The 15,341-nt window shown below is 41.0% G+C and overlaps 1 protein-coding gene across 2 annotated transcripts in view; it reads right to left on the bottom strand.

Annotated features, from left to right (window-relative positions):
- Positions 1–273: 273 nt before the first annotated feature.
- Positions 274–15,341, bottom strand: part of HMG20A (high mobility group 20A) — a 40,077-nt gene continuing 25,009 nt past the window's right edge. Inside the window, exons 5-10 of one of the 2 annotated variants that reach the window (XM_063412501.1) lie at positions 13,350–13,482; positions 12,944–12,975; positions 8,784–8,859; positions 7,731–7,946; positions 6,994–7,132; positions 274–4,743 (exon numbers count right to left, since the gene is read on the bottom strand). In XM_063412501.1, the coding sequence (XP_063268571.1) occupies positions 6,996–7,132; positions 7,731–7,946; positions 8,784–8,859; positions 12,944–12,975; positions 13,350–13,482 (594 nt within the window). In that variant the 3' untranslated portion in view covers positions 274–4,743; positions 6,994–6,995. The remainder of the gene's footprint in view (positions 4,744–6,993; positions 7,133–7,730; positions 7,947–8,783; positions 8,860–12,943; positions 12,976–13,349; positions 13,483–15,341) is intronic. The other variant, XM_063412503.1, reaches the window with a different exon arrangement.

Below are 15,341 nucleotides of genomic sequence, written 5' to 3'. Positions count from 1 at the left end.
AGATGAGGGAATTCTCTCTTGATTAACACTAGAACAGATTTAATAAAACTAGAACTGCCGATATGAGATAGAAAGAGAAATCCCACAGGGCTATTGCTTCAAAACAAAAACTAGAACTCTCTCTGTGATTTCCAGCCAGTCAGGTATTCAGTGGATGTAACACTGTTCCACTCAAATCAAGGAAACCAGATGGTATCTAGCAGCCAAGGATACAGGCAGAACTCTTTTTCATTAAGTTTTTAGAATCCAAATTTATAAACAAAAAGATCACATGGACTTCAATGCACAGACGTATTTCTAGGGAAAAGTGAGAATGCCTTTTGCCTTCCAGAGCATGCACGACCATTCAATAAACAGAATATTTCACAACTTTAGGAGAGGAGCCATTTCATCAAAAGGAAGAGACAGCAGATACACTTACAATTCCATCTTAGAATAACTTGCATTTCTACATCTTCAGACACACAAACCATTAGTGTTTACACAGTAAATAGCAGAAACCCCCAAACCTGCACAGCATAAGAATTATAGGTTAATTAATAAAACCCATAAATCAGTTTGTATAAATGCTGTGCCATAATGGATGTGAATACTTCACCACAAACCAAAATGGTACAGTTCATACAAAATCCAGAGATTTTGCAATTAAGAAAGCAAATCATGAATATATATTAAAAAGTTAAAGTTTAAAAAAACCTCAATACTATCAGCAATGAAGGAGAAAGAAGGAGCAAAACTCTTCATGGTTCACAAGCAGAAAGATTCTATGGTAAAAGTAAAGGAGAGGCATCAATGTACTCCTGAAGGAGTCAGCTGAAATGAAGCAGAAGGTTAAAAAGACCCAATTTCAGATTCCAAATAAATCCACATTCCACATTATCAACAGGAACCTGCCTGAGCAAAGAGGAAGTGATCTCTTCCTCTGAAGAGCCCAAAGGCCTCAGATCCCCCCAGCTTCCCTTAGATGACAATTAATCATCAGTCCAATTGCCCAGCTGAGGAGTAAACGGGGGAACAAACAGGAACAAACAGCGGAAGTATTACACCACATTGTCTCAAATTGAGCATGATTTACCACCATCTGCTCCTGGTGCCACGAACAGGAGCACAGGTTAAAAGGAATTAGGTTTTTCTCTTGCTATGAACTCACTGCTGTTTTGCTCTCACTCTTTCCTCCGGGTGTGCACCTGTCTGGCTGTTGCTGTCTCCAGCTCCAAACCAGCCAGGGTCACATGGCAGCTAATTCTCCTATGCTGGTGTTCCTCACATTCCTTCTACTTTTGGTATCTTTACCATTACACAATTACTGTTTTAAAGTCTCCAAAGCATTCTAAATCTCAATATATTCTGTCCCAGGAAGATGACAGTACCAAGCCTATTGGTATAGACAGACCAGGCCTTAATCTGGCAACCAAAATAATGAGGTGTGAGCACAAAAGTAACATAAAGCCCTGGCTGCTGACAGCACTGTGACCTCAGTGAGAGCACCAGCAGAGGCAGAAGTCATTCAAACTCCTCCACAGAGCACAACCAAGTACAAATGTCATGAGGCTACAGTTTGCTCCATTCTCAGCCAGCAGGTGGGTAAAGAGAGGAGAAGAATCTAGTAGGGGAAATGAAAATCAAGTGGGGAACAATAGTTATGATAGGGTCTTAAAGAAAATCACTATGGTGGGAAATCACTATGATGGTGGGAGGGAGGATGAAGGAAGACAAGGATGCAAAAAAAGGGTTGAGTGAGAAATATGTCATTTTTAAAGTTAATCAAGTTGAGGAACAGCCCTGACAACCATTAGCAACAATTAAAGGCTCTGAAGCTTTCACCACTGTAAGTAATAACCTAAATTCCTTTAGCTTTTTCAGAGGAAGACACTTAAGATGGAGAGGTGGAAGAGGCACATTTCCATTCAAAGGTTAATGTGGAGTTGCCAAAATCCCAGACAAGAGATCAATGTAGCAGTAGTTCTTTCATGAAAACACAGTTAAAATTGAATCAGAATGGATTCAACGTTGAACAATTTTAATGAAGCAGTGTCAAACAAGCATATCAACTTCTTAAAAACCAAGGAGCTCCAAAGTTTAATTACAAAAACATTGTACAGAAAACTTGGCATTTAAACAATTCCAAACACATAAATCCAGCAAATGGATTTTGCTTTCATATATTTCTCTTAACACTTCTTCAAGTGACAAAAGCATTTTATTCTGCTCTTCTCTTTGACACCCACTTCATTTTTTTTTAATCAGTCAACACTGAAAACTGTAAACTGAAGTGACACTCTGAAAACACTGGAAAGACAAAATCCATTTTTATAGGGTTAATCAACATAAATAAGAAGCTTCTTAATGAGACAAAACATCATCTGTCACATCATCAGTGAGCAAGAACTCAGTCTTCCCCCAGATGCTTCAAGATGGATAATCTACCCTGCCTCCTTCCTTGTGGGAAAATGCAAGAGATTCATCAGCCCCCAGCTAATGATATCACCTTACATTTCCTATCCCACAACACTTGCTTGCTTCTCAGCAGAGATGGATGAGCAGTACCCACGAGCAGATTTCTGTAAGCAGGGCAGCCTGAAGCCATCTGACCTTAGTGACAGATTGGATGTGTTACAGCCTGGAACTGCACCTTACATTACATGGAATGTCTGGAGTCTTTATGGGATACAACTCCAGGTATTGGGTAGGATGCCACAGACAGAACTTCAGGATTTTGTAAATCAGTTTTGGCTATACAGCGCATTTTGGACACTTTGACAAAGAGTCAAACATTACCAGCTCTAAAAAAACCAAGATACATACAGGAGATGAAGGTGTAGGTGCTTCTTCTGGAGGCATTAACAACCTCTAGAATTAACAACATTCACTACAGAACCCACCAAAAAAGTTCATGGCAGCATCAGCTGGTCTCATCCACGGTAAGGAGAGTGGAAGTCAATGCAGCAAACTGAGGTTCCTTTTTGTGAAAGCAAAACAGGTAACAAGAGAAAGGAGTTTCCTCCCTGAAGGAAGACTTGATTTACATGGAAATCCTTGCTTCTTGGCTACAGAAATAACCCCAGGAGTAAGCTGAGATCTGGCATACAAGGTGCTGACCTGAAGATGGCTCCAGGCCAGTATGAAGTCCATGTGTACAGCGCAGGAAAAGAAGAAACTGCTTTTTAATCTTCAAAATATTTGTGTCACGGGTACTCTAAAGTGATGCTGACAGCAACACACTCCTGTAACGAAAGCAACCTCCAACTCATAACAGGGAATCTTCACAGATGTCTTAAGCAGGAGCAGAGAGATTGTCATGGGAGAGCAAGAGCTCTCACCCCCATAAAGCCCAGAGATGTCCAACAAGTGCTGAGCCAAACGCAGAAGCAACAATTTGACAGGAAGCAAAGGAAGTTTTGCATAAACCAGGGCAGACAGTGGCTGCCTCAGCTCTGCCAGGAGTGGTATAGCTCAGACTCAAACATGCAGATCTCTATTCAATGCAAGTGAAAGGCCATTTAGGTCAGCTGGAACATAAAATGCTGAATGCTATGGGCTCCATGGGCAGTACCTGAACTGTACAAAAGGTGAGAGCAAAAACAAGCTGCAACGCTGAGTTCTGTGGGCTGCTATGTGGACCTAGTTGCTAATAACCTTCTCTGCTCTAATAATTCATGCAAAAATTTATGTGCTGCTTCCCAGCACAGCCATTTCAGGAGGGCGGGGAGGGAAAAAATGCAATCCCTGTGCCCATTTCTCTTTTTATACAAAACTGGTTTCCCCATGAGATTATTCTCTCAAAAACAAGGCAATAACATTAAATTAGACTGAACAATGCATCAGAGGAAGGGAAAGCTTTAGTCTGAAGCTTGATTTAGTCTAAACCAAAGAATCTCATTTTCCCTGCTGAGAAGAACTAATGTTTCACTTTCTATCTTGATTTCCACTGGTCTTTGTAATAGTAAAATGCTCCAGCAAACGTTTTCAAGAGATACCAGGAGACTTCCACAGAAGAGCAGGATGCAATGTGCAAGAGAGGTGCTTGAAGAAAGGGGAGAGAGGAAGTCTGTCTCATAGTAGAATCAAGTCACAAAGCATCAACCACAGCCAGTCTCTAGCAGGGAGCAAACTCACACTGTAAGAACTGCAGGCTAACACAAAACCCCCAGGATTCTGCTGAAGAAAAGCTCCTATAAACATAGCAGGAGGTGTAGGACAAGACAGTGCACCAAGGAAAACTCCCTGTTAGAACAGAGAACACAAGCGCTGCTATCCAGTACTGCAAGAATAAGGGAACAAGATCAAAAGAAGAGAACCAAAGTGAAGGAAGGTAACCCCACAGGATAAACATGAAAACAAAATAAAAGACACTAGAAGACATTAGGCAATATAACACATCAAAGTTATTACTACAACATATACGCTGACTCCATTTCACAAGCTGAGATTTCATCTCCACAGTCAGCCAGTCCACAGAACGCAGGCACCCTCACACCCAGCAAAATCCATAAAAAATGTAGATTGCACAAAAGTCGCATGCTCTTAAATGTTCACACAGAGGACAGTTCCAAATGTTTAGTGGGCGGTGTCCGTGGCTTCTTAAGATCTCTTAATGCATTGATCTGTTTGTCTCCCTGACAACACACAAGGCAGGGCCCAGGACAAACCTGCCATCCTGCCTCCCACCCTAGGCTTTGCCTCATGGCTTCTTATTCCACACTGGCCAAAAAAAATTTGTAAAGCTTCCCCGGGTCAGGAGACCTGCAGATGAAACAGAAAAATAAAGGTTAGAAGACTACAATCTGCCAGGACTAGGCAGGCACCGTGACATGGGTTTTTGGATGTTTGATCTGAAAACACAACATGCAGTACAGTAAAGCAGCCTCTAGAGACACAACCAGAGTTGCTGTTTCCATCCAGTGCTAAATAACAAAACCCTTCCTCTTCTTCCCAAATACTCTTTGCACATAGACATTTTTTACCATGCAATGCAGAAAAATATTCACCAGTATAGTCAAGTACTCCCTAAACACAATGGACCAAGCCACCAAAACCCCCCTCAGATCTGGGAAAGAGCATCATGGCACAGCTTCCTGTGGTATTGATTTGTGATGTGTCTCAACCTCAAAGAGACCACTTGGTTGACAGAGTTTACATTCAGAATTAATATGCCTCATATACACATTAATAAGGGGCCACTGAAGATGACAGTTTGTTGATACAATTTATCACGTGCCAGCTGAACCTTTTATCCAAAACTTCCTTTTTTTCTAAGGAATCTACCATTTTTCTAGGTTTGCATCCAACAAAATCTAACCTTGTTCCTTCCAAAATTTTGTCTCAAAATACAATCACTGCCAAGTGAAAGTCAGCATAATTAACAGTCCCATCAATTACTTGATCATTATATTCAGTTACATGCATGTCATTATCCAGTGAAACTATGTGATTATTAATCACATTTTTAATTGCCTCACACTGGTTTTGCTGCTGAAAAGAGGGAAGGCATTGGTAGGAAAAGGAAAGAAGGGAAAGGAGTATTATTTTTCAAACAGAGGTTAGAAGGAAGAATTTTAAAGGAAGAATTACTTTTTCTAAATCAATTACAGTCAAATCCAGCTTATCCAAGAAAACTGTATCTGTATGTTTAAGACAGAAGTCATCCAACAGAAGACAGAAATCATCCAACCTTTAGGAAAGATGAAGCCACCTGACAAGAGAATGAAGGTCTAGATTTTAGTAGTTTTGAGATATGATTTTTCTAGCAAGGTGCTTAAAGGACAATTATCCATACCCTTCTAATAAAGGATGGATGAGAAACTGCTTTCCCTCTCAGCCATTCTGTAAAACCTCCCCTCCCAATTCTCTGAGCCTGAGAACTAATTGAAAATAGTATACAAAAAGGAGGAGGTTGATGAGCTGCTGAAAAATCCCAGACCTGGATCGACAAGCTGTTCCCTTCATAAATAGCAGCAGTAAAGGCACTGCTTTATTCTGCAGGGAGCTCAGTCATCTCTCAGAACTGCAGTCCGTTCCATCTGGCTACCCTCCGGAAGGACAATGATCTCCCAGCTAAAGCCACACCATAATGGGAGCTGTGTAATTAACTGTTCTACACAGCACCACAAAAGGTCAGCATCAGAAAGGATGAAAAGCCCTGTCTTCATATTTGCAGATGGCACAAGGCAGCTTTATTTGCATTTCTAAACACTATTCAAGACATGTACAGTAGAGCTCTACATAATAAATGCCTAAAGAATGAGGGTATGTACTTTGTTAAAATAGCAAGAGGCAAACTCCTCATGGCTGTCTAGTGCTGTGCACCATGGGGAAGTGGGGGAGTGAGAGGTGTGGGAAATGCAAAGCAGCCCAGCAATGCAGAAAGACTGGTATTTACTTCTTTTTAAGTTTGTTTTTCTACTCTATTCTCTATTACAGTTTTCTCAGCTGTTAAAGAGCAGCAAAAATACAGAATCATGAGCTCAATAATAACCTATGCACAAGCCACATAAACATTAGTCTCAGAAAATGCTACGTACAGCTTAAACCATACCTCAGTGTTCCATTTGCATCTAAACTTTCCTAATTAGAACAGCTTGACTACAGGTGCTACAGAGCCAGATAGAGTATTTTCAGTTTATAACAGAATTGAGTTCACCTGTAACCTCTGGAGACAATTTCCTCATGCCCATCAGTTTCTATAATTACTGCTGAAATCTTTTTACATTTACTTCACTCAAGAAAGGAACCTTCTTCTAAATTAGTCACCCTGTTACCATTCTGTCAGAACTTTTACCCTATACAAATACAAAGATCTTGGAGCTAAAGGGAATTTCAGAACCCTTTAATGCCGTGGAATACTTTCAACCCAATTTGACTTTCATTAAGACAACCTGCTCCTGCAGCTTTGAGGAGGAAACCTTTTTGATAGTACAATATGGTGATCAGCACAGGAATGAGCAGCAGAGCAGGTGCCAGAGGCACCGAGGGCAGCCTGGTGAGAACACTTACCCCTAACGCTCCAGCCGGTTCACCACGTCGCGCACCGTGGCGATGAGGTTCTCGTTCTCCTGAGGGTTGGCCAGGATAATACTGTGCAGTCTGTTCATGTAGGAGTCAATGGTTTCCATCGTGGGGGTTTCCCCGCTGCCTACAGTGAACACAGTGAAATGAGCCACAAGGTATCCTGATGACCACAGCAATCCAAAAAAGTTCACACTATGCTAAGGGTAATTTGTGCCAACACACTAACTGCTATAGGAGATGATTTTGCTATGCACCACCTCTCGTGACAGATTCTGCTAAACAATGTCCTCCTAACTCCACAAAGTGAGTAGTTCCAAGGATATCAGGACTAATGAAGCATGGTTCTCTTTGATTTGGGTCTCATAGTTGATTATAACAAACTCTTTCAGCTGGGTATTCACAGAATCTAAGTGGGTTCCCTGGCAGCTGACAATACAGACACAGCTTTTATTTTAATCAAGGAACCTGCAAGTCCTGTCTACTCTATTTAGTACCATTTTCATAAAACAAGTGAAGGAGAGCCAGGACTGAAGACGTGTCTCACTTTATTAGCAAAAGTAAGAGCAATAAGAAAATAAATGTCATGCTGAAATAAAGCACTGACTCTGCACTTTCCCCTGCGTGCCTTTTAGTATCTCATTATCCCATGCAACAGAAGCTCAGACACAGCCGAGAGCGCAGCGGCACGGCACAGACCGCGTGCCCTGGACTGGCGGCCTCACCGGGCAGCGGCACTCCGGAGAAGCTGCTGGTGAGTGCCTGGCGCAGGCTCTCCAGGTGCTGCTGCAGCACCGTGTTGCGGCTGCGCTCCTGGATCACGTCCACCTCCAGCTTCTCCACGGCCGTGCGCATGCTCTCCACGTGCTTCTGCAGGGCGGCGTTCCTCTCCTCGAACTCCATGTTGGACTTGCGCAGCTGCCGCAGCTCCGCCTCACGGGCTGCGAACATCAAGCCGTGCCCAGAGAGTCAAAACGCTGCCAAAAACACCTCTAGGAGCGGTAGGCAATGGGGCAGAATGTTCTGGAGTGCTCAAATGACAATCACTAATGGTGCAGTTGTGGTTTATAGATAAAATGCATAACATCACAGAGTGACAATAGCACCCACAGCAGCACATTATAAATAGAGATAATTCCTAGAGAGACAAATCAGAAAACATTCAAAGCATCAGAATGGAAGTGAATGGGGAAATTGATTAGGGAGGAAGACTGCAAGACTGACTTCAAATCCAATCAGAGTCACAAAGTTTAGCAGCAGTGCTAGGAATCCTGCAGACAAGACACCAGTTACAAAAATAATTTTCTATTGACCACGAAAATCATGTGAATCTAAAATCTGTCCAGTTGAGAGTCTTCAAGAAATCTGCCAAAAAATACTCAACTCTTGAGACACACAGATCTGAAATCTAACAGAGTAACAGAAAATATATCAGTGCAATCTTCCACATATGAGGGGAAATAAAATACTGCTAACCAGCCTGGATCACCATCAAGATATATCTTAGATATTTCTTAGTCCTGTACAACAGTAGACACAGCTTGGACTGGCTGGAATAAACATCTGAAACATTCTCAAAAAAGGCTGATTTGGCAAGACAATGCCAGGAAAAACTGCTTTTCAGTCACTGTGTATATACAGAGGTAAGGTAAGGCAGAAACTATACCCAAGTCTTACTTGAGCTGAGATGGCAGACTGCAAGGACTCTCAGATGGACAGCATTTGCCAAGAACTTGGGAAAAGCAAGGAGGAAAGGGTCGTGCAAAACTTAAACTGACCTTTACTATGATTCAGGAACTCTTCTGTGAAGATTGGGATATCAAAGACAGATCTCTCCTTTGTATCTGTTTCTTTCTACAACAGAAAGAGAAATAACATAGCTCAACAGTTTGTTTTCAGGATTCATTTAACTGTTTTGATCCTGAGAATGAAAAGCCAAGGAGGCCAAAACCTGAGGCAGCTGAAAGCTGTATGGATTAAAGAGACTTCCATCTCCTACCAAAAAAGGCCAAAGGATGTGTCTTAGCTTTTCAAGATACAGGTTTAATCAAATATCAACATTAAGAAGTAACATACAACATACTAAAAATACACTCCTTAACCCTAATGGCATTATACATGAGAGCTTTTCAGTTTTAAAAACTATCTGAATGCATTTATATTTTCCACCATTAACCAACTGACACTTTCTGAAACAGTCTTTACAGGAGTATCAACAAACAGGAGACACAGTGAGCCAAATGCCCAGTGAGTTTCATGGTTCTTGGCCTTTTACCACCAAAGCAAAAAAGCAAAAAACACTTTTAAATCAGGAAATGCTCTACAACTTAGTCAAAGAACTGTACAAAACATGATTTGACTCAAGCCAAATAACGCCTACTATGATATACTTCAATCACCACTTCTAAATCAACAGGAATTAATGCTTGTTTTAGCACCTCAATCATTATGGACAAAGCCAACACAAATTTGGTTTGATAAACTGCAGCAACTACAATCAACCTGTAACTTAAGACAGAAGCAAAGTTAAGCAGGACAGAGTGTCTGTGGAGAACAAAAGCTTTTCACAGCTCTCGAACACCACGGCTGACAATGTGCCACAGCCTCATCACCCAGAATTGCAGTGTTACACAGACTGGTGTCCAGCACACAACCCCAAGCTTTGACAGCTGATAAGGGAATTCTGGCCCTGAGTTCGGGGTGGTGTCTGCCACCCCTGAATGCCTGACAGTCAAGCACAACAGACAGGGCTAGATGGAACTACAGCTACTCTGTCCTTCCCTCAGGAGACAGACTGTCCATTGATTGCTTTTAAAGATAAGCTGGCTTTTATTGTCTGGCACAATTACAGTTGTGGAGCTCTGCATTTACTGAGTGAGAGCTCAAACCTCACTTGGCCTGAATCAGCTGGAGACACACAAAAAACAGGCAAGACTGGAGGGAAGGGCAACTCTTCCCAGCTCTCAGAGGCACAGGAGGGTTTATTTGGGTGTGCTTTTCACTGAAGTTCTGTATGTGCTGTTACAGGGCAAATGTCTCAAGAATATATTTGAAAAGAGAAGTCACACACAGAAGTGTGAATAATGCATTCATTTTGTCCAAACACTGCCTAGGTGGCTAAGAATAAATTCATCCCAGATGATAAAAATCTAGATTCTCAACATTAATGTGCATTAAGAAATGTTGACAGTTATGAAGCTTGGTTAGAACATTTACAGAATATCCATCTTAAACATTCTGATTCATGCTCACTATTACTACCTGTGTGCAAAGAGCCACTGGCTTGGATCATCACTGGCTCCCTACAGAATAGATGGTGGAGGAGAGAGTACTGCAAAGAGAAGACAATATTCTCTTTGCAGCCCTAGGATACAGGTTCTTCAGGTAAAAAACCAAAAAATATTAAGGTTTTAGATGTAACTGTCCAGCTCCCAAAAGGCAAGAAATTCTACTAAGCCGAACAGTGATCATTAAAACCATCAGCACTCTCCCATTACAAAATACATTACCAAGAATATAAAAAGTCCTCTTGAGAACCCTGAAGTATTTAAGCCACTCTCAGGTTCACTGAAGATTAAAATCCTAAGGCTTTGATGACCTCCTATTGAAAAGTCTGTTCAGTTCCTGTATCATTTAGTCATCCCTCAAACCAAAAGAGAATCGAAATTGTTTCTATCATTTGCCTTAAATAAGACTGAGATGCTTCAAGGGTCAACAATCTCATCTGGGTATTAAAACCGAGGTTGAACTTTGAAGATTCTGCAACGAATCAGACTTGAAGTTCCTAGAGACTTGGTGAAGTATGGTAATGAGATAGCTGAGATTTGAGGGGGTTTAAGCTCACCTTTCCTGCCATGGTCAGGCTGCAGACAGTGGAAGGAACAGATATAATAAATGTACTGCTCCATTAAATGTTCTTAGAGTGGGTACCATGAGGAAACCCCTGCTCTCCTCAGCCTGTGTGCACAAACCTTTGAAAGCTTTAACAAGGGTAACTGAGTGCATGATGCCAGACCTACTTGGAATCAAGAGCTGGAGGAAATAGACAATAACAGAATAATGGAGAACAATTATCCAGGGGGTTTGCTGCTGATGACCACAGTTCCAGTGTATATTGCTATATGTCATATTTGTGAAACTGAAATTTGAAGGAAGAAAAATGCTCTATTTCACGCCCACAGATGAGCTCAGGGGACAGTGTGTGCATGTTTTTCAAGGCAGTATCTATTAAAAGTTCTCTCTCATCCTTTAGTTATATTTTATTATAATTAGTATTTGAATTGCCCATCATGAAACTCTTTAGAGGTCAACTCTATGCACAGTGTTTAAAATAACTTCAACACTGACTAGCAGAAACTACATCATAAACATTCAAGTGGAGCAAGGGAAAGAAAAAAGCTTTTTTTGACCTTATTTTCTTATATTCTCTCAAGAAATAACTTCATCAGCTTGTACCTGCTAATCACAAACACAGCTACAACAGTCAGTGTGGACAGGAGAAAGCAGCAGAATGACAAAAAGCTTTAGCCTCACTCCCAGTAACAACTTGAGCAGACACTTCTAAAAGCAATCTAAGTTGTTTCTGCTTATTCCCCACCTATACAGGATTATAATACTTGACTTCCCTGCACAAAAGGTGCAAAAGCACATCAGGTGATAAGCATGTGGGATTTTATAAATATAAAGGTGAAAAACACCAAGTAGTCAAAGGCACAGTTCAGAGTAGGATGTCTGAGTGACAGGTTGATGTTCAGCTGTATCTGATGAAGCTCAAACGTCCCACAGGGTGAGGAGAGCTCATTTTTAATGGCATTTATGATGTGAAAGATCAGCAATGATAGCTTGAATTAGAAGGGTAAGAGGGAAGACTGCAAATTCGTTGTTTGCCACCTGTATAACTTAAACGTTATGTAACAGTCACAGTCAACCTAGAACTTGAAGCCTTCAGTTTTTGTACAATTAAAGACAAACTTGGATTCAGTGACTGTAGAATCAGAAAATTTGGGGACCATGTACTCCTGAAGGATAATCTCACTGCAAGCACTTCCTTTAGGAGTTAATAAAAGGCATATAAAAAACATGCTACTAAAACATTTTCCTGAAAGTGAAACTTGCTTTCCTTCACCTCTCAGCAGTGCTCAGCCTTGTCACTGTTGTAATGAACACATTAGAAGCAACTGGATTGCTTTCCCAAGGCAAAAAACCTCCCAAAGAAAAACAGATCTTTCAGAAAGCCCTATTGCTTACAAGAGAAGAGGCTGTGTATAAGAAAGATTTTTTTCACTGCCCTTTGTTTGCAGTTTATTGGTAACCATGAAAGAAGCTCCGGGGCCCCAGGTAATTCAACTGGAGAAAGCTGCAGCATTTCAAGGAGAGAGAAACCAGGGTGAGCCAGGAAACACAAGATTTGTGGTAAGATGCCTGTGCTGCAGTTGATGAGCTTTATCTCCAGACATTATCACTCCTTTCCAATACTTACATATGCAGAGGGCAAGGGAGAGCAGGAAGAGGTTTAAACCAGAGATTTTCCAGTTATTGTGTTGCTTTACCGATTTTCTTCTCAAGGAAGCCACAAGCATTTGTGTTACTGTAAAAAATCAGTACCTGAAAACAGCCACCTAAAGGTGCTAACTTGGCTGGTTTATTGAGGTCTCACACTATTTTTAAGTTCTTAACATTGCATTACAAAACAGACCTAGGTTTTAAGTGTACCCTATGCTCCATTTTACCTTTCAATTGTACCCACCTGAGACTTAACAAATTTAGTTCTGTCATACCAATGAGTGTAGAAACTCAGGTGTTTCTATCTTTTCAAACCTGCATTAGGAAGAGGTAGAATTCACACCCAACTTCTGATAAACTGGGTTTTGACTTCACTACAAGTTTTTCACCTGAAAGTCTATCCACTAGTGTGTAAAGGTAAAGTTAAGAGGTTTACCTCATGATCATGAGCTGGCTGTCTTGCCCCATCTGCAAATGAAAACAAACAAGAAGTTTCTCAAAATAAACAAAAATAAGGAAAACAAGAACCAAATAATTAAGGCAGTTACACAACCCTAATTACACAACAATTCTAGACAGACTTCTGGAGCTCTCCTACAAAGCCACAGAGAAGCTATGTCTTACTTTGATGCTCTTAAAGCATATCCTCCAACATAATCCACACACAGTTAAAGTCACATAAGTCTAATTCCCTCTACACACAGCTGAGGTAAATGCCATAGAAAGAACACATTCACTTTTCAACCAGCCTTTAAATCCAAGGCTTTAAAGGAGCGTCAGGCTGCATAACTGGCTGGGAATCTTCTGTTCTAGCCAGGTACATCCCTTGTCCCATTCAATACCTTGTCTGTGTGATTTGCCTTTTTGTCTGTCCTGTGCTTTCCTGCTAAAGACTTTGTAGGCTTCAGTCTTCTGATACTGCTCCAGCTCCCGCATGTATCGCTCCTTATCTCTGTCTGCTTCATCAAGGTATCGCTGAAACAAAAAGCCCAAGAGTTTCAGGGAGTTTCCTCCCCTTCAGGAGGAAGGGAAGAAAAACAACTTGTCAGATGAAGTGCTGATCCACTTCACCTATGCAAACAGGAGAGGAGTGAAGAAACAATGATGTGCAAAGACATAAGATCTCTGGATAAAACTACTGTACTCTGGTGTCCCATTTTCTCTCTTTTTTATAATAACTATTCTGTTAATTTTTTTTTGCTAGGCTTAGGAGTAACTTGCTACTCTACTCAACTGAATGTTACCTACACTTTACAGACCAAACACGTCAGAATTCCTGCTCTGTGGCCAGGATGAAGTGCTGCCAAACAGCAGCATCTTATCAGATGGTTCAGACCCTCAGCAGTGGAGTTCCAAATGCAATCATTTTCATTCCCCACAGACAAAATGCACCACCACACACTTGGTACACCTGAGAGGTGAACAAAACATCATGACTATTGGAAAGAGCAGCATTAAGATAAAAGAGCCTGGTTTTAATTGATATAATCTATCTGCATTTTGGTTAATAGAAACCTTTTTTAAATTGATATAATCTATCTGTATTTTGGTTAACAGAAACCTTTTTTTATTAGCCTGAAGGTATTTCACACATCTGTATCACAGAATGAGCATAGCTGGAGGATTCTTTAGGGGAACTGATGAACAGAAAAACATTTAATGAAAGGTCACAATGCTTACTAATGGGATCCTTTCAAGAAAAAACTTTCCTTCCCAATTTTCTCCAAATGAGTTTAAAATTGAATGAAGGTAAGAATGAAATCAGCGAACCTTAGTCACCTGGTATTTTCTTTAAGTCATCATGACAATACATATAAGTTATGATTTCCATACATTTGCAACAAAGTATTGACCCTGCTGATGATTTGCACCCCATCTGGACTGGGGTGCAAATTTGGTGATGCTGGCTTGGTGTTGCTTTTGGACATGTTATTTGTCTGTAAGATACTCATTCTTTTTTTCCATTTCCAGTAATGTGTTGCTGAAAGGGCTCAGTAGTCTTCCCCTGACCTGCTCTGAGTTAGAAACTTACAGCTTTACTCAAGGACAGATTCCGCAGTGACTTAAAAAGCAGAATAGAGATTTGAACTCAATTTCCTTTTTCCTAGGTTAAAAATCTGCCTGAGACATGATAAGAATATGTTTAAGTGCAGAGGGCAGGGGGCAGATGTCTTTTTCCCTTCTCTCCCAGTAGACATTTTCATCACTGCAAGACATCCTCTCCACGGATGTAAATTTCCAGCCTTACATAGAAGCAATACTGACTTTTCTCTAAGCAACATCATTCTCATTATCCCTGCTGCCAAATCAACTGCTTTGCCTTGCCACATATTTTCCATTATGGCTAAATCACAGTGCACAAGCACCATTTCATATCATCTCTGTAAGTTGTATTCTACAAGTTTAGTAAAAAGCAGCAAAAGGAAATCTTAGTTTGTCTCATCTCATTTTTCATTGCACCCTTTAAGTATTTTTCCAAGTTAAATATGAAGATTAAATTCAAATGAGAGCATTCAGTTGCACTGGAATTTCCAAACTGCTTTGCAGTAATCTCCAACTGGCAATCAGGTGTGGACAGTAGGACACCCATTAGCAATTAACCCATTAGCAAGGTTCACTCCAGAAAGCCCCAAAAACCAGCCCAAATGTGGCCTTGAGCTTCATTCACTTATCAGATAGTGCAGAAGGCCGCAGGACTCCCAGTTAGGAGACATCACACCCCAAGAGTTTGGCCTTACAAGTCTCAGATGTACCAGAGCAGCAGAGTTACATCCAGATGGATCACACGAATTGTGGGATGGCTCATGAGAACAATCCCCATTCTGGATGTATTC

This window comes from Prinia subflava, chromosome 15, assembly GCF_021018805.1.
Source record: "Prinia subflava isolate CZ2003 ecotype Zambia chromosome 15, Cam_Psub_1.2, whole genome shotgun sequence".
Lineage (NCBI taxonomy): Eukaryota > Metazoa > Chordata > Aves > Passeriformes > Cisticolidae > Prinia > Prinia subflava.
The sequence above is the reverse complement of the archived record's forward strand: the minus strand, read 5'-3'. Positions and strand labels throughout refer to the sequence as shown.